This window comes from Phaethon aethereus, assembly GCF_964289735.1.
Source record: "Phaethon aethereus genome assembly, chromosome: 7".
NCBI lineage: Eukaryota > Metazoa > Chordata > Aves > Phaethontiformes > Phaethontidae > Phaethon > Phaethon aethereus.
In genome coordinates, this window is record NC_138583.1 from 35,213,494 (window position 1) to 35,237,398 (window position 23,905).

The following is a 23,905-nucleotide window of genomic DNA, read 5'->3' on the forward strand; positions in this document are numbered from 1 at the left end:
AATAACCTACTGCAAGTCAGATGGTTCATGATTAGTTTGTCAGATTTAATTTTTCCTATCTGAACTTAATGTCTGCTTCTGTAGTAAGAAGACAACCTGTGAAGTGTAAATCTGGCTTGGATTCCACTGCAGTTGAGTGATTAACAAATCCAGACAATATTACAAGTCTTGTGTGAAGAAATGGCTGAAGTTAAACTTCTGAACTCCTAAGTGTTAGTCAGAATGGCACAGAGGTTTTCGTTTTGCAAGCCCATTAAGAGAAGAGGGCGCATGAAAGTATAGTTGATAATTAAAAAGTTCTAGTAAGTACTTTTAGATAGTTTTCTCTAATAAGTCAATTAATATATTGACTATATATAATTAAACAGAAGTAACCTTTATCTACAAATACTGGTGAGGTGTTAACAGTGAGGAAATCCTTTACAAAGGACATTGGAGTAGAAATAAGAGGGGATGGCTAGCTGAAGTTTACCATGCTTCACCAGTTCAAGAGCAATCTGTTGCATTATTTTTGGGCTCTTCCATTCAGACTGTGTGAACTCCTAGAAAAATGTGTAGCACAAATGTAAATTGTCAAGTGAAAACTATTAGGGCACAAATTTCAGTAACTTTCTTCTGCATTCGATTATTGGGCTACTATTTCAGCTTCCTTTCTCAGTTAAGTAGAAAGTGTAGCAAGAAAATCTTGCTCTTTTACAGGTACTGAAGACTGAATATTTGCTAAATCTGGCTACTGAGTACAGCATACATGAAGTCAGGGCTACAAATAGACAGAATTCAAATCCAGCTTCGTCTAAAAGTAAAAATGCTTGCAGAAGCTTGCTTTTCCCTTTCTTTGGCTACCGTTCTCTATCAACTCTCCTTTTTGTTCTTTTGAATTTGGTTAGCTTATGGGTACAATTATGTAAGGAAAGGATAATGTAGTTAGTAAAACGTCCATCTCTATTATGGAAGTAGACTGGAAGATGGTAGATGCTTGGTGTTTATAAATGAGACTGCCTCGATTGTACATTAGACATTTTTTTCTTTTTCTTCCAGGAAGAGCAGTAAACCTCATGAAGACATCATTGGCATTCGCTCTCAGAACAGAGGGTCCCTGGCCCAAGGCAAAAATTACTTACTGAGCAAGTTCTCATCTCTCAATCAAAAGGTGAAACAAACCAAATCCAATGTAAACATTAGCAATCTTCGGAAGTTAGGCAGCTTTACCAAACCTGAAGTGAAAGTAAATTTTTTAAAACCAAATTTGAAAGTGAATCTTTGGAAATCAGATAGCAGCCTTGAAACTTTAGAGAATCCAGTGGTAGATACCAAAGTCCATACTGAATCTGATACAGAAGTATCAGATAATGATTCATTCCACTCAGATGACTTCCTGACTAATTCTAAATCTGATGAGGACAACCAGCTAACTGACTCTCTGGAGAACATAGGGCAGACAGACTACGTGCTGCCTAGCTGTGGTATCATTGCCTCAGCTCCACGGTTGGGCAGTCGGTCCCAATCTATAAGCAGCACTGACATGAACATTAGCATTCATGTTCCGTCCGAGATCCATGTGTCTCAGGCTAGCCGGTCTGACTGTGAAGACATATCCATGCCTTCTGCTGACAACGTGGAGATGGAATTTACTAAACCTATTGATGTGTACTGCCAGAGGTTTGTGCATGATGCTCAAAGTAAAATGTCAGATGTTTTGGAAGCTGAGGCTGGTTCTCAGGAGCCCCATCACATAATAAATCAAATGAGCAATAATACATCTAAGGCGGCAGAAACCAAGGCTGAAGCTACTGGAGACATTCCTTCCAGGCCATCTAAGTTGGATGTACAGTCTTCTGAGCCAAATCCTCAGCTCTTAGCTGTTGGTGGGACCGACTTCACTAAAGCTCATAAAAGCCCGGGATCTGTATCTGGTAACCTTGAGACGGGACTCCCTGTGACTCCTTCTCCAGCTGACAGTAGCAGCAGCAGAGCTGTATCTCCTTTTGCTAAAATTCGCAGTTCTATGGTCCAGGTTGCTAACATCACACAAGCAGGATTGACTCAAGGGATTAATTTTGCTGTGGCAAAGGTCCAGAAGAGCCCTGCAGAACCAGAAGCTATCAATGAAATCAAACAAAAAGAATTGAAAGAAATGTTTACGCAATGCCAGACACGAATAATTCAAATCTAGTTGCTAATTTAGGAAGTGTTCTTCTAGTTGTGGCTTTGAATACAATACTAAAAAAATTACATCAGGATGTATTTGTGGCATGAACTGCTACTGGATACTGGGATCAACAATAACTGTTTACAGGAAGTGAGAGATGCAAATGAATTTGGTTCTGGCCAAGCTTCAGAATTTCCTCAGGTAGCTGAGACAAAAGAACGGTAAACCATATTTAAACAGGTAGCTTAGACACTGGGATTTAATAAGTATGCTGTCTGTCTTAAATGTGTTGCACAGTTATTTTTGGAGACTAATTTTGTAGCTCTTCTGACTTCTGGAGAACATATTTATACTAAAAAGGTGATACTGCACTTCTATGACCTTACTTACCTTGCACTGCACCAGCAAAATAACTTTCCAGTAAATTACATTTTATTTATTTTTGGACTAGTATTTTTACTTGTTTCCATTGAAGTTTTAGATGCAGCTTTCAATGAATTGTGCCTCTACAATGGGAATTGATGTGTTTTTTGTTGAATTTAATTACGTTAACCAGAAATTAAGATTTCTTTTTGCTGTCCTTTTCTTTCCGCACGTCCTGGGCTATCTTTCAGCAAAGATATAGCATAGAGATCCAATCTGAAATATCCACAATCCTGCAGTGCAAGTTTAGTTTGTAACTTTTTTTTCTCACTTGTTTTGAGGTGAGGGGAAATGGAGCAAATGTTGTATAATTGTCTTGCCCCATGCCAAAGCTATTCTTATTTCCTTTTTTCCAAATTCCAAACACTGGCAACTTGCTCTTATTTTTTTTTTTTTGGTCTCTGTGTAAAGCAAGACAAGCCAGATACCTGACCTTCAGGCACTGTGTCTCTGTGCTATGTTTTTTTTTTTAAAGCTATAGTCTAACTGTCGAGATGCAAATGTGCAAAAAACTTCTAAAACAGAATGCAAATGTATGGTTTCATAAAATCAGTGTTGCATCACAGCATAGCTGTCAGCATCTAATCAAAACCAAATTCATTACCAACTCAAGCTTTGCCTACTTGCAGGATAAGGCTAAGCATCCACTCATGCTGGGAATTGGATTAAAAAAAAACCCAAACCAATATTTATGTGTGTTAAAAGATTAAATCTATCTAAATTACTCTTTCCCAGAAACGCCTTGCCATGCCATTCTAGTATAGGACATTATCCAACAGCTACTGTAAAGCAGGACCTTACTATGCTGTGGTTTATAACGATAACCACCATTATAGACCCAGTGCCTCTGTGTTCTAGTCCATGTCCTGTAGATAGGCTGCACGTGGTGTTCCAAGAAAATAGTGTCATATGGGTACAGTAGTACGGTGTCTTAGGACTTCTAGTGTGTCTGAATTGATTATCATCGAACCCTCATGGTCTGAAACTTTGATAAACAAATCAGATTTATTTATTTGTTTTATTAAAGTGATGTGGATTTGGGTTTTTTGAGTGTCTATACTTGTGGCTGTATTTAAAATTAAACTACTGCTGTATTTTAATGTAAGCAATACACACAATATTTTAATAAAAAAGTGGAATCAAAAGATGAATTTTGGCATGTGATGTTAAGGGATATGGTACTGCAGCATTTTAGGGTTTTAAGTTTCAAAGATGGGTGGGTTGTCTTGACTTTCTGTGGCTTAAGAGTCATAGTATCACAGAAGGGGTGAAGTTGGAAGGGACAGCTGGAGGCTGTCCGGCACCATGTACAGATGGCTTTTGAGTATCTCCAAGGATATGGACTCTACCACCCCTTTGGGCAACCTCTTCTAGTGCTCAGCCACCCTTACAGTAAAAAAAGCGTTTACTGATGTTCAGAAGGGCCCTCCTGTGTTTCAGGTGGTGCCCATGGCCCCTTGTCCCAGCACTGGGCACTGCTGGGAAGAGCCTGGCTCTGTCCTCTTTGCAGCCTCCTTTCAGCCAGTTCCAGACATAATAAGGTAAGATGACAGGCAGGCAGTAGGCATGTATATGACTTAAGTCCTTCTAGAATTTGGGCTGCGACAGCCCTGGCCTCAGGGGAGGAAAAAGAAAAGAAGCGGTAGGCACATTTGTGAGGACATGCCTTAAAACCTGCCTAAGCCTTGGTACTAGTAAAGGTTCTGGAGGAGGAAGAAGAAATTCCAAGTACTTTGCCATTATTTTGGTAGGAGAAAGAAACTGATCTGTACAACTACTTACTTAGTGACTTCTACAGTCTAAAAGAGTCCTGTAGAGCAAGGGTACTAATAGCTGTAAAGTCATTCCTATATTTAAAAAAATAGTGGCTTAGTCAACAGTCTGGGGCCTATCTTCCTGGAAATGAATTCCTGATCTGCTGCATTGCTTCATCATTTACTGCTTGGTGAGCCAAAAGTATCATGTCCTGCCAGCCTGAGTTGTCCAGGACTTATGAAATAAATAGTGCAGAGAGTCTCAAATAATCCACAGCAATATGCATAAAGCCATCCCCTAAGCAGCACTGGAAGAAAAATCTTACAAATGAGCTATGCTTTCCAGCCAGGCTCCTGGACGGAGAGACTTCATTTTCTTTCCATACCTGTTCAGTTACTTCACATTGATGTAGCATGAGTCAGATGAAAACATGAATATTCATTTTAGTGTTCAAAAAAAGAAATAATCACAGGATCATTAAGGTTGATGATCCTAAAGGTTTTTTCCAAGCCCAACCATCAACCCAGCACCACCCTGTCCACTAAACCATGTCCTGAAGTGCCATGTTTTTTTGAACACTTCCAGTGATGGTGATTCCACCACCTCCCTGGGCAGCCTGTTCCAATGCTTGACCACTCTCTCAGTAAAGAAATTTTTCCTAATATCTAGTCTAAATCTCCCCTGGCACAACTTGAGGCCATGCTGCAAGAGATCTGAAAGTGCATCATCAAACTTGGCTCAAGTTTAAGACAGATAAACAATTTTTGTGTACCATAATTAATTCTGAAATTATTACTAGTGTGCAGAGATGAACAAGACTGTTTCAGACTGGCTGTGCAGCAAAACCCACTATGCTTAGAATAGGAAAAATGCAGTGCAAAAGGGGATTCCTCTTCATGCACTCTCAATCAAGATACTAAGTAAAGGTGGTACCAGCTTAAAGTAAATTTGGCAGGAGCCTTTTTTTCTTGTTCAGAAAAGTATTAATTTGAAGCAAAATCTAGAATTAACTCCATCACTGACTCTTGCAGGCTGGCTCCACAAGGACAGCCCTCCTTACTACTCTATAGTTTATCTAACTAGATTAGTCCAACTTCAGATGGCTTAACGTTTCACTAGTTAAACCACCCTCGTTAAACTAGTTTTACAAGTCCTATTAGGGGCAGCATGTCCTCTGAAAACCAGCTCAAACTGTACAGCATGATTAAGATATGTAGAGACCATTCTTAATGCTTAATTTGATATTATTCAAACCATTTAAACACACTGCATTACTGGTAATGTAGAAAGTCAGATAGGCATGTTTTGTATGAGTACATGAGCGAGTATTGCCAATTCTCCAGTCCAAGTTTGTTTTCTTTTTTTTTTAAAGAAGTTGTGCCAGAATAAAGCTCCTTAGAGAGATCTGAGAAGTTAGTCAGTCATAGTTTTCTCCAAGTACAATAAAGATGCATTTCCTACAGGAATCTTGTCATAGATAAGGTCAACTCACTTTACACCAGTGTAATCACTATTACACTGCTGCTGCTAGGACTGCCACATGCCTTAGCTCATGGGAACAAGAAGACACAGTTCTAGATACCAAAGTCAGTGTTTCTTACAGCTGCTGGCAAGCTGAACCCTCTAATCCTCAGAATTCAGCCATTCACGAATTACATCACAAACTGATTCCATACAATGCCGTGTATAAAGGGCTCTGGGTTAAATTTTCTTATTATTAAAGGAAATAAATTTATACAACTTCAGTATTAAAGTTTAATATCAAACAATTTGCTCATTGTTACCAATTTTCAATTACAAAACAGGCTCCAAAAAATTTCATAAAATATGTTTAACTGGCTGAACAGAGTTAACATGTTCAGACTGCAAGGGTAAATATCCATTAACTTTTTGGTATAAATTATCTACAAAAACTGGTATAAACAATATTCCAATCTTAGTATGGGTTCCATCTAGGATTAGACAATTTTCATAGCGACATCCACAAAATATTAAAGTTCGTTCCCATTAACACATTTTTGCTGCTGAAGTCTGGCTTTACGTAATGCCTCCAGTTGTTTTGCTCTCAGCCACCTCTCTCTTGACAGTGTTGTCTGCCCCGCGCTGAGAGACAGGAACCTAGATGAGCAGAAACAGCAATTAAAGAAGAGCTTGTCCACGTGTCATGTTTGATAAGCTAATACAGCACAAAACCAGTTTTCTTTCAGTATCCTATGAACTAGAAAGCATGTGAAGAGAGGGGGGAGGAAATACTTTGCCTAACTAAGAATCTGTGACAAGCAGAACAAAGGAAGAGGCGATTCCATCTTTTGATTCCTCATGCACCTACAATCAAACTGCAGACAGTGAGCATTGACTTCATTTGTTACCAGCTTGCTAGAAAGTCTTCAGTGAGGCCAAACAGCACTACCCACCTTGCTACAAGCAGAGTTCTGTGCAGATCATCAGCTGTTACACTCTCGGGGTCATTCTTGCGCATTTCTACAAAGTCTTCTTCTACTGCCTATAAACAATACAGCATGTAATTAAGTGGCAAAAAAGAAACTTCCCTACAAGATAAGCTTCTAAGGAGCTAAACACCATAAGGACCCTTAGATTACAGGAGGAACATTTCAACTTGTTGCTGTTGGGAAGCGAGCCTGAGTAAAAATAGGCTTGTTCTCATCTTTGAAAAGAATGAGCTTTCAAAATGAGTTTTAGAAAGCATGGTACATGTAAAGTACTCTTGAGTATTTCAGTATATACAAATCCATTCAGGACAAGAAAATGCTTCTGTGTGGTTTTTAGAAAACTTCAAGGAGAATCACTGGTAGGGAGAGCAATGGGAAAGTAAAATAACTTTCTGTTAAGGTGCTTTCTATCTGAATATACAGTTGAAAACATATTAGTAAACTCTTCCATACCTTGGTCACTTCATCAGATATACTATAGTCCAGCAGCCTCAATAAACTTAGATAAATTCGAAATTTGTTCAACACAGAAGGGAGCACCGCTGTTAGGAGGCTGTTCATATACTCTTCCATGTTTGGTGGAATTATCTGTGGTTGTAAGTGGACTTGGCAATCTGACTGAAAAATAAAATTACATATAATCTCATTCCACATCCTACTTTTTTTCTATTCCAAGACTAATTTAATCTCTAAAGCAACATAAGTCACTATTTCCCAGAATTAAGCTAAAACAATTATATTTGACAGTTCCCTTTCTGAAAACCAGCATGAAGTCCTTATTCAAGCAGCGTATTTCACTTAGAGGCCGGACAGCAAACGCTCAGTTCATAAAGCTGGAATGCAAGAGATGAGATATTTGTAAGCTTAGGCTACTCCATTTTTCTAGGGTCAGTGCCAGATCTGTTGCTTTTTATATGTGCGCCCATCACCTCAGAAACTACTGTACTAGAATAAGGCTTTGAGAGTAGCAGTGTAGCTGCAGGCTTTACCCACTGCTGTGATCCCCGTCAGTAACTCCAGTCGCTGCCTTGCCATCGCTGTACTATTCAGCCAAGGAGGAGGGAAGGTCAATCTCTTGGTTCTCCTCCGAACAGGTTTTTGGCCAGGCTGTAGCCACAGGTGAGAACTAATGCTAGTATCATACCCACCCCGCGTCACAACACAGTTCTTGTCTTCACTTGTCTCTGGAATGGCATGCTCTAAGTAAGTAGCTACCAACTGTAATTATTCCCCAAATTCAGGAAGACCTTGCCATACCGGTAGGAGTGATCGGCCTTCTGAAGTGATTAGAACATTAATATTGCACGGGAATTCCATCTGGTGGTAATTGAAGTCATAATCCACCTTCTGCCAAGTTATCAGATTACCCAATGCTGTCACATTATGTACACCTAGAAAAGCAAGAACAAATTCTCTGACAACCGGACATAAACAAATGTCAGACCTCATTTCCCCCTGCCCCCAATCTGTTTTTAATGAGCAGCTGGTAGAAAAATTCTTGCAAGCATCCTGTTTCTTCCTGTGTCTGGGGTGTCTTCCCTATAGAGACAACCATTTCTTAAGACCAAAATTAAGAATTCTTGAAGGATTTCAAACCTAAATTTTATCTGGTCTAGTATATGTGTTAATAACTAATGTCTTCATTGGTCCTAAAAAGCCAGACAACTATTTACAGGGGGAAAAAAAAAAGTCTCTCCTCAAAATAGGACAAAACACTGCCAATTATCTGACAGAAAATGTAATTTAACAGCTTAAGAGGCGGGAGGAGTCTTACTGGATAAAGAACACATTAGATGTTCTGGCTAGCATGACCAGAACAGCTGAAAAACACACTCATTATTTTGCCAAATTGTCATAGAAGTCACTTGCCTTACCTGGAACCAAGTTATTTAAAATCTGGAAAGTCAAGATTGACAAATTAACTGATTAACTCTTGGAATTCTCCCATTGAAATACTGACATGTACCCAACATTTGAATTTCTCTTCAGCAGTGTTACGGCATCAAATGTCACATCTACTGTGATGTTTTTGCCTTTAATGAATTAGTATTAATTTACTATACTATAAATAAAGGCAAAGTTAGTAAATAAAGGCAAAGATAATATTATGGTTTACTTCTGGGGCACCTCCAAGCTGTAACTTCCAGGAGTTCCAAACCAACTACTAGATTTAAAGACATGTATTCTTCTCCAGGATTAAATTTTGTTCCCAACATTGCTATAAGAAATTAAAAATACTTACTTTTTTTACTTTAAATTCAGTACAGAACAACATCACATCAACAGAAATGAAATTAAATTATCAAGCCTTTTTTGTCTCCAACTGTTAATACTTATAATATTACTTTTCATTAAATGTTGAGTTTTTTAGACATTAAGGACAAATATTTTAGAAAACCTATAAACCAGCACAGCAAGATTTTTTTGTAAATAGGAGTTTTTCATGTGTTTTGACTTTTTTTTTTAAACAGATAATGCAAAGATTTCTGCTAGTTTTACTATTTTCTTTAGTGACATTTTGTAATTTCACTAAAGCAGTTACAAAAAAAAATACTGAAGACTCAAAACCAAGTGAATAATTTCAATGAACAACTTTTAATAGCAGTAATTAAAAAAAAAAAGTGTTTCTAAATAGAATCAACCTGAAACCTGAACCTCACTAGTTCTGCCAGATTAAGGGCCTGAACGGGACAGAGTACTGATACTCATTAGGAGACCCAATAGGCTTATAGCATCATACAGTCTAGCGGGTTTCTCAAAATAGCATTTTTATTTTAAAATAAAGTCACTTCCAGTGATTTCCTATTAATCTTTCCTTGAAATCACCACAAATATCTGTACTATGCATTCTCCAGCTACTGAATTTTTAATAGGTACCACGACTGACCTCTTTTATGCTATGTATAATTAAATTAATTGTCTAAAGGTCTGTAGAAAGCATAGTACACAGCACTACATCAGCTTACAAGATAGAATCATCATTCTGTTCCACACAGTAATAGCTATTTTTTTATGTCCGGTTTTCAGTTGGGTTTTCAGGGATGGATTCCATATATACAGTAAAAGTATAAAGCATCAGGCAGCAGCGTATGCTTCCCCCACTTCTTCATTCATTATCACAGGAAACTGAAAGGCCGTTGTAATGAATCTGCGGTGTTTTGGTCTAAAGACTTATTCAAATCAGTGGCCTTTTCCACCAAGTGTCAAGGACACTGTCGAGAGTTCTCTACAATGCAAACAAAGCTATACTAAACAAGGAACCATCTGGTTTCATTATTGGTCATTTGTGGTCTGGGATAGATTTTGACTCAATACGAACATTTCTGAACAAAATACCAGAAACTTCCAAAGTAACATAGGGAAAAAACAACCCCAGGAGATCAAGCTGTAAGTTGTCTGAGAAGGCTGCAGCTAGCAGGAAGCTAGTTCAAGCAATGAAAGAGGATATGGAAACCACAAACAGTTCTGTAATAGAAAATTATCACTAGGACACAATTAGCATCGTTGTCTTAAAAAAAAATATATAAAATTTTCTTTTTTTCTTAAAAAATGTCCACCTGTTGTGTCAAGCTGTCCTTGCTCAAGCTGAGTCTCATCTACTACGAGGGAAGTGTTGCTGGCAAGCTGCAATACTCCACTGACTAAGCGATTAGCTGCGTAGTCTTTGTGCGGGATAAATCGTGAATGGTTCATGTTTTCAATGGTCATTTGCAGGCGATAGGACTGCAACGAGAAACGAAACTAATCAGCACATTTCCTCTCCTCCAGCTTTCCTAGTAAATACCGCTTCCTTTAGTGAGACCTCCAACTGTGAACCTCCATAGTAAGTAAAACTAAACTTGTTGCCACAGTGTAGAATACACTTTATCTCAAATGTCCCAATGCTAAATACTTAAGAAAAAATATTTCCCAAAGGAAAACAATGCTGTTAAGAACTCCTATCACCTGTATTGCACATCTAGGATGAGCAAAATAACAAAAAATTATTTATTACAGCAATACAATTCTTATGACCCCAAACTGAATTACTGTGAATTTTCTGCAGATGAGTATCCACAACCTTGGGGATAAACAGTAACAACATGGTAAGTACATGATCTAAATGTCTAAACATATCAATCCAAAACACAAAATAAACAGATGCAGCATCTGTCTGTCAGTTTAATACCTATGAGGATATGATTCTATTCCATATTCAATCTAGATGATTAGGTAAATAGAGACTTCAATTGACAGATAAGACTATCTCCATTTTTATCTGCCCTCTATATGGACAGCAGGAACTTTCATTTAAGAAGCCTGCCTCTAACTAAAATATTGTTTATTTGATTGGAACAATTAGTTCAACATCTACTATCAGAAATGTTAAAGCACTGTAATGCCATTATTCTTACTGCTGGAACAAGCTGCTGGATAATGCGGTATATGTGCTCTGTGAAGATGCTATTTCTTGGACATCCGCTCAAGTTGACTGTGAATTTTCCCAGAGGAAGCACATCTCGTCTTGCATAACTAAACCACAAATAACATAGGTTAGGCAAGCATCGGATTAACATGGTGAATACAGGTATCAATCAATTTGAGTGTTGTGCAGTCTCTCTGACAGCTAGCAGGATTTCAATACTAATACATACATAAATAATAGCCACCTTTTCTTCCTTCTCCAGTGTCCAAAGAGCTAAGTTAGGCTGAAGGCTGCTTTGGAAGGCTTTGCAGCATTGCACAAAAGCAGTACATTTATAGTGCTTGAGATCCTGCAATGTGCCTTCCAGACATTCTGTTCTCTTTGTCCTCTATTGTTACTCAGTAAACATACTTCATCTTTTCCTTTCTCCTTGCCCAATCTCAATTTCCCTGCTTATTATGCTTGTTCATTTCCTTTACCTGCCCTCAGCTTTCCTCTCCCTCTTCTTACTGTATCTTCTCCCCATTCTTGACAAATTTCAACTTTTTTGTGATATCAGCTAAGAGAGAAAACACATTCTAGTCTAAGTGTTAGAGCATTCACAGTCCCACTAGAAAGAATGAAGTGTGCACAGAATAAAATAAGAAAAAAAAAAAACCCAAAACACCACATACTGATATTGAAGTACTTATATTTACATGGGGACAAGGGTTCAGGGCAGACTGTAAACACAAACCCACCATAAATCATCAGCTCATGATTATGCTGCCATGGCATTATGGTTGGATCTATCTTGATACCACCTGTCTCGCTGAGGCTGAGAAATCTCTTATGGCTTTTTACACATCAGCTGCAGGTATGAGAAAGGTAATGTGCCGAGTCCAATTACAGGTCTGTAAACACTTCTGTTAAACAAATGCGTCCTGTACATTTGTAGCAGAATGGAATTTTTGAAAACCATAAAACAAGTGGTTTACTTACCAAGAAATCACTACTTTCTTTTTTTTAAAAGAAAGTCTAAATTTAAATTTGAGTCTCACAACTCTACTTAATCTAATCAAAACATATTGTCTGAAGTTTCACACATCAAATTTTAATAAGTCAAAGGATGCTGCTCTTTCATCCAGTGACAGTTTAAACTAACATAAGAAAATGTTAAGCAAATTCACTTTAATCAGCCACGAAGATAGATCACAATGCCTGCACATTCAGCTACAGCATCAGCTCAGGTGGTAAATTTCTATCACATGCTAAGTGGGGGTCACTTGAGCATCCCATTAAACATATGTCTACATTTGATAAAACAAATTCCCAGAATGTACCTTTCAGTATCTTTTAATACCTAAACAATAATTGCTGCAGTTAGTAAATGCTGTCTTTGAGAAGTCAGTTGCATGTCCTATTCAATAAAAGAAGCTAGAGATAAAAAGATATTTTCATACCTCTGTTTAAAAGTGTATCTTGGAGATTTTGTCCAACTCTCAAAGCAACACTGAAATACTGCCACAACTCTCAAAGGAACACTGAATACTGCCACAAAATTGGCCTTTTAACACAACTTACTGTTATTTCAGACAATGAAATCTGTTTACTGGGCCTATTATGACAGGACAACTCTAGCTAGTACTTATTACAGTAGTACTTTGTCTGTTTAAGCTATTTCTGCCATTTATTTGCAGAGTGGTGAAGAACCCCATAAAAGCAGATTTCCTTTAAAAGATGAATCTATAAATTCTCAGCAAGCATCTAAATACTTACACTGTAGAGATGAGATGCAGTATAAGGTATTCAGCAGCCAAACTGTCCCCCAAGAGGGCGTGGGTGAGGAACCCAAGCAACTCTGCTCTCACTGGTGACAGCTCAGACATGAAATTAGAAACAACTGATAAAAAGAGCAGAAGAAAACAAGTGTCAGAAAATGCACTGTTCCTCACCCTCTTCCTTCTATATAAATGTTACTTTCTCTTACAGTTTGATAAGGAAAATGGTTACTCCAAAGCAGTCTAGGAAAAATAAACAAACTTTCATTGTTTTTCCAGCTAAGCAATTACCAGCTTTGGATAACCTGAGTCATTCAACATTTCCTTGGAAATGCTTTCTTTTTTTTTTAATTCAGTATATGTAATGTGTAATGCATTTGCAGAAGACGGTAAAGTTCTGAGCCAAATTTCTAAAATTGTTGGCCTATTCATATTATACTGAAGACAGAAAAAAAGCCCCTTATACGTAGCACAGCTCAGGACAACCAGTACAAGGCATGCAAGGAAGAAAATGATAAATATTGATTAGAGGTTTGCATGCAATAATTCAATGACAAAAAATAACAGTCAAATAGGCCACAATAGCATAGTTGCTTAAAAACAGAACTGCCTTATTTTCTTCACAGTATTATGATTCTTTACATTGTCAGTATGTTTCTTACTTTCACTGTTCCACTAAATCAAAAATACAATTTTCCAGCAATTCACTACTCCATTTGAACAAATAAAATCTTAAGGCTGAACAACTTGGCAAAATCCTTGGGCACACAGAAAGCAAAACCAGCTTTCATAGAAATCACATTTATTTCAGAAAAATAAACATGTAAGCGTCACAAACGCAAACACTTGCATCTTGTCCACTTCTGTGGTGTTGAACTGTTCCTCCATTTAACAAGATTTAAATTCAAACCCTGACATTGATGCACTTGTCTCCAAGCAAAGAAGTATTTGTTCACATGTACTAGGAAACCGCACATTTACATGTACACAGAGAGAGGTCAAGTTCAGATACTCACAGGTTTTACTCTCCTCTTCATTAAGGCAGGCAGGCAGTAATGGGTTAATGTGTTGTAATTTCTGCGCCAAAATCACGTGGATTCTGGGGACTAATGAGGCCGGAGGACTGTGTACTCTCTGTTCTTCCGCCGTGTCCATACACTCCATAGGATCAAGGGCTGAGCTGTCCCTAGGAAAGGGCACAGCACAACTGGACTTAGAAGCATTCCACACAAATTTCTCTCCATCTGACTAAGAGCAGCCAGAACCAGGCCAAGAACAGAGCACACTGGAACAAACAACATCTGCTCCCAGCTCCTGGCAACTCCTCCCATATTCAAACTACCTTCTTTATGATTTTTATAAACACCATAAATACCGAATCGCAATCACATAGTGATACAGAAATGCCAAAGCATGCTTGACCAAAAAAAATTTGATCCTATTATTTTCAGAAAATAATCAAATCTTACTTTTCTGGGAAAAAAAATTCCTAATAAACAAAACCCCCAAAACCAAAGACCCCAAACAAAACCCCATTTACTATTTGCTGCACCATTTATTAAGATGCAGCTTCAAACAAAATGTTACACACTGTTCTGTCCAGCATGTACTGAATGAAGTCTAAACAGTAACTTTTGAGAAAATAATGATTTATTACATTTGTCTGTGTTTGGACATGTGGGATTTTCGTATTCCACTGGGTTCTGGAGCCTGACAACAAGATCCTCTAGACAGTCACATAACAGCTATATTATTGGCTGAGTAAAAAAAAGACGTAAATAAATCCTAAAGTACCTCAGCTCAAACATGAAGGTATTAAAGAGTTCAGATACATGAGCTTTGTTCCCCCTGACGATGCCTTACAAAGTTCCTTCCAGGTGGTTTTCAGTTGTTATATAGAAACTAAAAATCCCTAAAGTGACTGTATCAGATGATAGCAAAGTTTAGCACAAATTTAATCAACTTGTACCGGTTTTAAAAGCTGAAAGGCTTTATAACTTCCAAGACTCTTCAGCAGGCCACCAACAGACTATCCACTCTTTCCATTAAAAGGAATTTCTTTTGTTCACATTCAAAACATTGCTAAATGCCACCATTTTGTCTGTTGGTGACAGAATGACATGCAGGGAGAAAAAACAACAACCTATGACAGACCAACTGAGCTGTCAGTCTGGGATGAGCTGTCAGGCAGATGATAACCAAAAGCAGCTTACCAGGCTGAGTTAACTTTTGGCACTATGAAGGATTCACACTGCACTCTTGATATTGTACTTATCAGAAAGATAAACAAAAATCACCAACAGCAGTAATTTGAAATGCAATAGTTCAAGACATCAATAGTACATGTTAGATCGGTCAACGGTTTTATTTTAAAGATTGACTTCTTGTGTCCTTCTGGATTAGTTTGCATTTTGTCAAGCAAGTGATTGCAGAACACCAGCTGAAATGGGAATTTTCTATCAGCAGTTTAATATGATGATGTATCTTAATTAACGAAAAAAATCAACACAATTTATACCCATTTTGGTCACATTCATTCTCCATGCAGACATGCAGGGTTTTTTTTTTTTTATATTTTACAGAACTGTTTATGGTAACAACTTTCATGAACCTAGAAATTATTTCAGAAGGACATTTTGTAATTTTAAAGCTTATTTGAAAGCTTTGTTCACTATTCACTCATTCATTGAAAGTTTAATAGGTATGAAAGAGTACAAAACATTTAGCTACAGAAGCACTTTCTGCTTTATACACTGTAACAACAACCTAAGAAAAGACATATTGTGCATCCAAGGGTATGGATGTACCACAGTACAATGGACTGCGGTTTACAGGACGATGGATCTAACACTTTCCGCATCAAGCTTTTTTTAAGCAACAAAATTCACCTCTCAAGCATAATTGTTATGTATTTACACACTTCCCCATCTGTATTTTGCTCACTGAAATAAAAATTTCCTTCATTTCAGGATCACGCATCAGGGAAGCCTTACCTCTCTTCACTATTTATTATGCTCAGCACTGGATCCACAGACAAAATACCATATACCTCCAGAACATCATTGACTTTGAAGCTATCCCAGCTCTCATAGACCTGCCACAGAGAGAAAATAATAAAATACAGAGGCAGATGGGCCAGATGCAGGACTGAACACAAATACAAACAAAAGGAAAAATCTCAGGAGACTCCACTGTCAACTGAGGACAGTCTGTGTGAAAAGGTCTCTCCTAGTCCTCAGTGTCAGTAAGTTTGCACTGGAAAAATGAGTTTATGATTGCATGCTTTTTCCTATTGGCATTCTTTTGCTACACAAATGTAAACAATTGTATTCTAATGTGATTTATCACGATTTGCTGAATAAGAGAGCATTCAACACTAACAGCACAGAAATTTTGTGTTGGAAGTTTCATAGTCAATATAGCATACTGCTGAATCAAAGACTATTTCAAATACAATATGAAAATGTGTAGTTTATTGGTTTTTGGCTTGTTCCATCACAACTTTTTTTCCTTTAGAGGACAAATCCTAAAAGCAAAATACCAGGAGTCAGTATCAGCTACGCTCTTGAACATCTAGTAACACATTTTTTTGCTTCGCTAGGTGTAGTGAGAATGCGCAAGCTCTAACAAATGCTGTTGGAGGAGTTCAGCAAATTCACATGCAGGGGTAGTGAAGAGAAACAAGGTAATTAACTGTAGAAACAAAATTGTGAACTTGAAAGTCATTTTCTGTGCCTATAAACTAATGCAATACTTCCTAACTACACTCTAATTTCAGATTCTGTCTGCCCCATTGAGGCCACAGCCATGTTCATCATCTCTCCACTTTTGTTACCTTTACAAGACATGCTGGTCCCTTCTCTCCTGGCAATGGAAAATTTAGGTCAAGTGGAGGAGAGCAGTTTGGAGAAATGAGGTGATGACCTGCAGAAGCCTCTGTTTCTAATCTTTTTGGCTCCACGCATCCATGGATATCACCTCCACTGCCTGAAAAATAAAGGATTCGTAGGCTCTTTAAACACAAATGCAAAAGTCATCAACTTTCTCCAGTGAGCAATACAGAATTAAACTAATCTAACAAGACACCTGAGACAAGAATATTTAATAAAGCAATATATTTAACAGCAAATACTCTTACTCAGAATAGAAAAGTCTCACAAATGCATAAGCGTGGACGTAAGTACTGGTAAAAATCTGTGTGTCTTAGAAGACTAAACATGGTCAACAATCTGATTTTCAAAATGTAATGCTTAAACTGTGTGAATTAATTTTTTCTAAATTTGGTCGGACTGCAAAGGTAGTATTTTTCTGTACCTCATGGTCAAAAAACTAGACAGTTCTTAAAGGTAAGAGTATGCATCAACGTAACAGTTTACATTAAAAATATCTGTAGATTTTCAGCAATAATAAAGCTATAAAAATCTATTTTACAATTGATCAGTCTGAGTATCAGACTGAATAGTTGACAAAACAGTCTAAACTATCTAATAAAACACTTGCAAACTGATAAGAATGCCAAAAGAAAAACCTGAATTCAGCTAATGAACCTGATAGATGTATAACACCGAACAAAAGAAAGCAACAGCATCTACATTTTTTTCCCTTTAACAGGACTGACAATTTTAAACTAGCCACTTTCTCTTGGTCAAAAGAAAACATGCCAAAATCTCCAAACATCCCTACCCCTGCTAGTTTAAGTGGCATCTCCACAGAAGAGCACTGAGACAAAGAGTTCACAAACCTATTACAACATAGGTAAGAACTGCACACTCTCTGAACACTGCTACTGTTTGAAATACCATCTCTTAAAAGATTTAGTAGCTTTCTTCAGGATGCTTCAAGTGTCTGCTATTAATCTGGTTCCTTTATGAGGTTGAATTAATAAGTCTCACGTTAGGAAAAAAGGTAAGGCCAGAAGATATTCTTTAGATGTATATACCACTGTTCGTAGCAAAGCAGCACCTAATGTATGTAGTCCGGCTTCAATTTGCACAATAACACCCACACACAAGATTACATGATTTTCCCCAGATGACCACGAAGTCTGCAATAGAGTGGGAAATTAAGCAAGAATGCCCAAATTTCAGCCTGCTGCTATACATTGTGCGTGTCCTGTTACATACAAAAGGCAATACACAAGTGTTACTGTACAAAATATTAATTTTAGGAATTAACTCTAGGAAGTAGTATCAACAAGTCATACAATATACATAAAACACCATAGGTTCTCCCACACCGATGACTTCAACAAAGCCACCAAATTATTTATGAAGGCTGCATTGACACTACTGATTCAAACAACTGCAAAACTTTCAATTTTAAAGAATGAAATTTCTGCAAATTCTGGAAAGATATCACAATAACTATTCATCAATAATGACTATTACCCATATGTTGCTCTTTCTGTTTAGATGGATGTAGATCCATATCCTCATCTTCCTCATAGCTCCTCTTGTGGCGACTTGGTGTGTAGGATGTTGAAGGACTAACACGAGCTTGGCTTGCACTAATATACGCGTAAAATTGCGGATTAAGGACAACCACAGACTCAGTTGAGAAAATTCAAGCAAAGTCAGTTTTTTAAAAACAAACAACAAAATGCTATTGTCCTATTTTGAGCAAGACATTAAAATAACAATTCAAATTGTTATCTAGACGTCATCTCTTCAGATACATAAATAACCTGCTTTAAGAAGTGTCCAGCAGTCATTGGCTTTGTTGAAAAGAGAAACTAAAACACACTGAGTGCTGTTCCACTGTCAACCTCAAAAAAAAGATGTGGTTTTTTTTTAAGCCCAGAGAACATGCTTGTGGTCAGGTACAACTCAATCTCCAGAATTTTTTCCCTCCCACATCTCAACCCTAAAGAACAGACTTTATAAGAAAATTTAAAGACTGGCAATTATTATTATTACTTTAAAAAGAAACCAACAGAAAATATTCACAAACTTGTAAGATACTAGCAACATGATACTTGTAAATGAATTCTGAAAAAGCTAATACACTTTTCCTTTTCTTAACATGATGGGCAAACATCAAAATCATGTTCACTATTTTCATAATAGTCTGGCTCACTTTAATTTTCCATTGTTGCAGTACTTTGCTGTAAGCTTCATTCAAAGACTAACTCTTACCAATCATTTTATTACAAAAATTGTGTTAGCTTAATTTAAAAATTGCATTGGCAGTCTTTGCCAATGACAAGCAGTAGTAGTCTTAAATTCTGAACCCAAAATATGAACTATCAAATTGTTATAGATTTACTATCAAATTCTTATCTTTTTACAAAATGCAACATATCTCAAATTTTCTAGACCTCTCCTCCATTCCCTTGGCAGAGAAGAGAATATAAAATTCCTAAAAGGTGTTAAAAGAAGCATCCTGTACCCATTCCACTCAGGTAATTCAACTTCCATTTACTAGGAGAAACTAAAGATGTTTTGTTTCTCCCCAAAATGTTTCCGGTACACATTGAGAAAATAACATACTGTGGTCAAACTATTAAAACAACAACACTTCAATCTTCTGGGAATTATTGTCTTAACATGGCTCAGATACAGATGTGTTTACAAGTTCTTGTAGGAGGCTCTCACTATGTAACAATGTCCTAGTTTAATCAGAAAATGTCACTGAAATGCCCATGGGTCAACTGAAGTTTCTTTTTCTAAGCATTTGCTAATAGAAATTAACAGAAACGTTCAAGACCCCAAGCAAACATGAAAATCTAGTCTAAATCCCTACTAAATCAAAACGCAATGCTCCTAAATTCATTTATACCCTCTTTGTGCATATAGCACACCACCAATTTTTGTTTTTCTATGCCTACCACCTCTCCTGATTCATTCAAAATAAAAGAAACTTTAAATAAACTTATATGCTTAAATCTAATGAATTAGTTGGTGATCACTCTTTGTACAGCAGAGCACTAGCCCAGTCAAAAAAAGATATTTCTTTCACCCATGCTGATTCACCAGGCACTGGAACACAGTAGAAAGTCTGTCTCTCCGAGGTGACTGTTTGTGAGGAGTTCAAATCAATCTCCTGCTGAGGCTAAAATACCAGTAGAAATTTTGTTAAAAATTTGATTAGAGTTTGTTTTCTTTTTTTAAAGTAAACCTACAGATTCAGTTGCTCAGCCCAAAGTTACAACAAACATGTAAGAGTACATCCTCATGAAACAGCGAATCCAAACAGTCTGTATCTATAACGCTTGGATTCTAATTGCACTGCACCACAAGCCTATTATTATCCACAGCAGAAAGTTTCAAGATCAAGAGCACTCCCCCCTGCCAAGCAAAACAAATTTTATATACAAGAGAAACAGCTTGAAGCCTGCTGAACTTAGAATGCCCGTGAGCAGTTAAGAATACTCTGCTTTCCAAACATGAGATTAATTTTGCATTTTAAGAGCAGTATCTCCAGGAATCCACTGGTGAGTACCGAATAAGCCATACTGCTCTTATAAACTGCATCTTTCTGTATCATATGTCATCTCAAAATGTGTATAACTTGTATAACTTACCGCACATTCTGCCACATCTCTGTATTTGCCAAAATGCAAAACCTATCAGGAAGGAAAAGGCAATTCAATCATCATGTTTCTGACAGAATCCTGAATACAAATTACTTACGCCAAAATCACTGTGGTCTGAAGTCCTTCGAAGACACTTTCATTATTTTAGTAATCTTTATTCTTCAACAGAAATGTAAGTACTGATGTATTACTGATGCCATTTGAGCCATATAAACAGAGTTCTACTAGACAGTGCCCAGACTCCAGAGGTTTCATTCAGAAACTGAAGGAAATACGAAGACTAGAATGGAGAAAACGCTCATCTACTAAAATAATAAATCAGTATTTCACTTACACGTGCATTTGTGTTTGGGTCAACTGTTTCATATACTCCCATGTAAAACTCAGGATCAAACATATCTTGAACCATGCAGCGAAATTTCACTAAACTGTTGGGCTTTAGGTAATGTACGGGAACATCATTCAGTGATGGAACCTATAAAAAAAGAGTTTATTCTAAACAACTGGTATATAAAGATCAAGAAATGCCCTGAAGTAAGCCAAAATCAGCACAAAATCTGTCACCAACTTATTCTCTGATCACCAGCTGTTCACTTACTTGCCTCAAGCCCTGTATTGTTGTTGTTGTTGATACGATTAATTGCTTCTGACCATTCAGTGCCTCATCAGGTAACATACTTAATATTTTCTGAGTACTGTCCCCCACATCTACCACCCTAATCCCAGCAGTAACAAAGTGTGTATATCTCAACACTAAAAGTTTCTGCAATAGCTGTAACAGATAAGAGTTACGATTATCAGACACTTAACAGTTCTCAAATTCTTCCAGTTCCAGTCCCACCAGTCCCATTCATTTCTCAATCCCAATAACTGGACTATAAAGAAACGCATTTTGGTCACTGAAACCATATGGAAACTCTACAACATTTAAAACTAACTCTTACACTGGGAATTATTGCAGCTGCAGTATTAAATTTATTACTTATGTTACTCCCACTTAACAGCACTTTTACCATGTATTTGGTACCAGTGGGACCATGGCAATTGCATGCACAATATCTTTTAACAAAAGGCGGTAGAAAACCTGTATGTTAACTTCCAAGTCCACATTATGGGAATATTTTTCAGATACGTTTGCATGACAATGGAAAAACAGAAGGGAAAAAAAAAAAAAAAATCAATGCTTAGGCACATGGCATAACTTGAAATAATAAGACTTGCAATAAGAATAGAGTTTTCCAATTTTGAAGATAAACTCTTCGTTGAAAAAAAACAACAAACACATCCAACGTTAAAATGCAACAAAAACCTGAAGTGACCCAATAGGAAATGGCATTTTAACAAACAAACATATACTCTCTCATGTTTATTTTGAGTAGGAAAATGCACTTTCAACTCCTTCTAATGCTGAAAATCTAACACAATTTTGCCATCTACACTTCGGTTTAAACTCTCAATGAAATATTAATCACAGAATACTGTCACTGACAGAGGAAAGAAAAAAAAAACCCCAAACATTTTCACTTGTTTTTTTAGCCATAAGTAGAAGATTTGATACGAAAATTTCTAATCCACTTAGCAGTGTTCCACAATGCCGTTTTTGCCACAGTTTTTTAGAAAGATACCAGCTTTTGAACTCAAGCGCGCATGATTTTCAAAGCTAAAACATAGCTTCCTTGCTAAACTACAAAAAACAGGCCAGATCCAGCCCAGTAAGGCACGGTTTTAGCAGAAAGTATTGTTTCCTAAAACCTGAAAGCCCAAGCAGCTATTTCTTCAACCCACACAATATTTGCAGCATCGCGATAAAAGATCACGAGACAAGAGGTTCATGAACAGCAGTTCAGAAACTTGTGGTGTACAGACACTTACTGCAGACTCACAGTGGACAGGGCAGGCATTAACACTTTCAAAAATGACAGTATTTGTCAGCTCCTGCCATCTACTGGACTGTACTACAAATAGGCAGCACTCAGCAGTTATGGCCCAGGGCAAAACAGTACACTGAAGTCAAGTGGATTGGCTTCTCTCGTTTCAGTCAGGATTTTACATCTTTCTTTTACACACAGATGAAAGCAACTGAGATGTAAATAATGTATCACAAAGTTTAGGCCTAAAATTCAGAAGTGTACATCTCACAAAAAGGAAGAACTCAAAAACATGTCACTGCAATAGTTAAGGGGTAAAAAGAATTAAACTTAAAAGTGGCATAACTCTAAAAGAATAAAACAATCTTACCCAGTTAGTAGCATTATTTTCTTTTAATTTCTCCTTGAAGTATTCAGTCACCTTCTTTTCCCAGTCAGCATTCGGAACATTTTGGGCTACAAAACAAAACACATTCATTCATGCGAGCATAAGCATCATGTAACAGACTTCCTATTCAGCATTCTCCTAACCTAGTAAGCAATTTAAACATTCACCTCTATTCTGGACAACTGACAGCCGTTTCAGACAACTTTATGTCTCCTGTAATTGCACTGACTCCCCATCTCATACTCTTTCAGGCAAACTAAGAAGAATACAGCCACTCTTGGAGGTGAGGAAAAGCTCTGAAACACTGCACTACGTCCAGCTAGAAAGCGGAGGAGGTGAAGCACCACTTTCAGCTTTATGTTCACTGCAGAAATTTTTATTTCAACATGCTTTCAGTCAAGGTCAAGCCTACCACTGAAACAGCTTCAGCTGATGGCATCGGTAATACTATCACACACCAGTAATCCATGCAGCCAGCACATATTGCTCCTGAAACCCAAAACATGCTTTGTTTTTGGTCCCCCCCCAAAACCGGCCTGCCGAGCCGAGGCAGACCTCACTGCCTAGGCGTAAGGCGCCCGCGCAGCCCCAGGACGGGACCCCCAGCCGCCGGCGACGGCCGCGCACCCGCCCGGAAGCCTCGGGAACGCGGCTCCCGCCCGCTCCGGGCGGGGAAGAAGAAAGCGGCCACCTGCCCTCGCTGCTGCTCCCAGCCCACTCGGGCGCTTCTCCGTCCCCTCTTCCCCCGGCCGGGCCCGCCGCTCTCCCGCCGCCACCCCGTGAAGGAAAACCCCGTCCGGGCGCCGCGCGGTTACGGGCGCCCTCACGGCGGCCGGGTGGTTGCTGAGAGGATCCCGGCCCCGCCCGGCCCGCGCTCACCGAAGATGCCCTGCACGATGCTGAAGGGGTTGTTGAGCCAGTCGGCCACGCACGGCATGGCGGGGGCGAGCCTCACCGCGGGGGACGAGGGCAGGCAGGGGGGCTGCCGGCGCCCTGCAGCCGTCAGCTCCCGCTCGCAAGCCTAGCACGGGAGCTCCTCGCTTCCGCCTTCCTCCTCCTCCTCCTCCTCCTCTTCCTGCGGCAATGGCGGCGCTGTACAAGACTGGGCCCGCCTTCTCCTCCTCACCCGTACGCGGAGAGACCATTAGGGCGCGGCACCGCCGCCGCCATCTT

At 38.3% G+C, this 23,905-nt stretch overlaps 2 protein-coding genes across 6 annotated transcripts in view; one reads left to right on the plus strand and one right to left on the minus strand.

The window, feature by feature from the left end:
* Positions 1 to 2,173, plus strand: part of INPP5F (inositol polyphosphate-5-phosphatase F) — a gene marked incomplete at its 3' end in the record, with an annotated part of 44,347 nt that extends 42,174 nt beyond the window's left edge. The window contains exon 20 of the mRNA XM_082002036.1: positions 1,039 to 2,173. Coding sequence (XP_081858162.1) covers positions 1,039 to 2,173 — 1,135 coding nt within the window. The remainder of the gene's footprint in view (positions 1 to 1,038) is intronic.
* Positions 2,174 to 6,318: 4,145 nt separating this feature from the next.
* Positions 6,319 to 23,669, minus strand: MCMBP (minichromosome maintenance complex binding protein; the record flags this gene model as incomplete). Of its 5 annotated transcripts, none has more annotated exons than XM_082002105.1 (16): positions 6,319 to 6,445; positions 6,742 to 6,830; positions 7,231 to 7,395; positions 8,035 to 8,168; positions 10,335 to 10,500; positions 11,172 to 11,289; positions 12,941 to 13,064; positions 13,959 to 14,128; positions 15,936 to 16,036; positions 16,778 to 16,929; positions 18,330 to 18,448; positions 19,859 to 19,992; positions 20,465 to 20,506; positions 20,811 to 20,951; positions 22,715 to 22,800; positions 23,612 to 23,669. In XM_082002105.1, 16 exons carry the CDS (start codon positions 23,667 to 23,669, stop codon positions 6,319 to 6,321), a joined length of 1,926 nt encoding a protein of 641 aa, XP_081858231.1. The 5 variants fall into 5 exon arrangements, with proteins under 5 accessions (XP_081858231.1, XP_081858230.1, XP_081858228.1 ...); XM_082002104.1 differs by having other exon boundaries at positions 19,850 to 19,992; XM_082002102.1 differs by having other exon boundaries at positions 18,324 to 18,448; positions 19,850 to 19,992.
* Between the last annotated feature and the right edge of the window lie 236 nt (positions 23,670 to 23,905).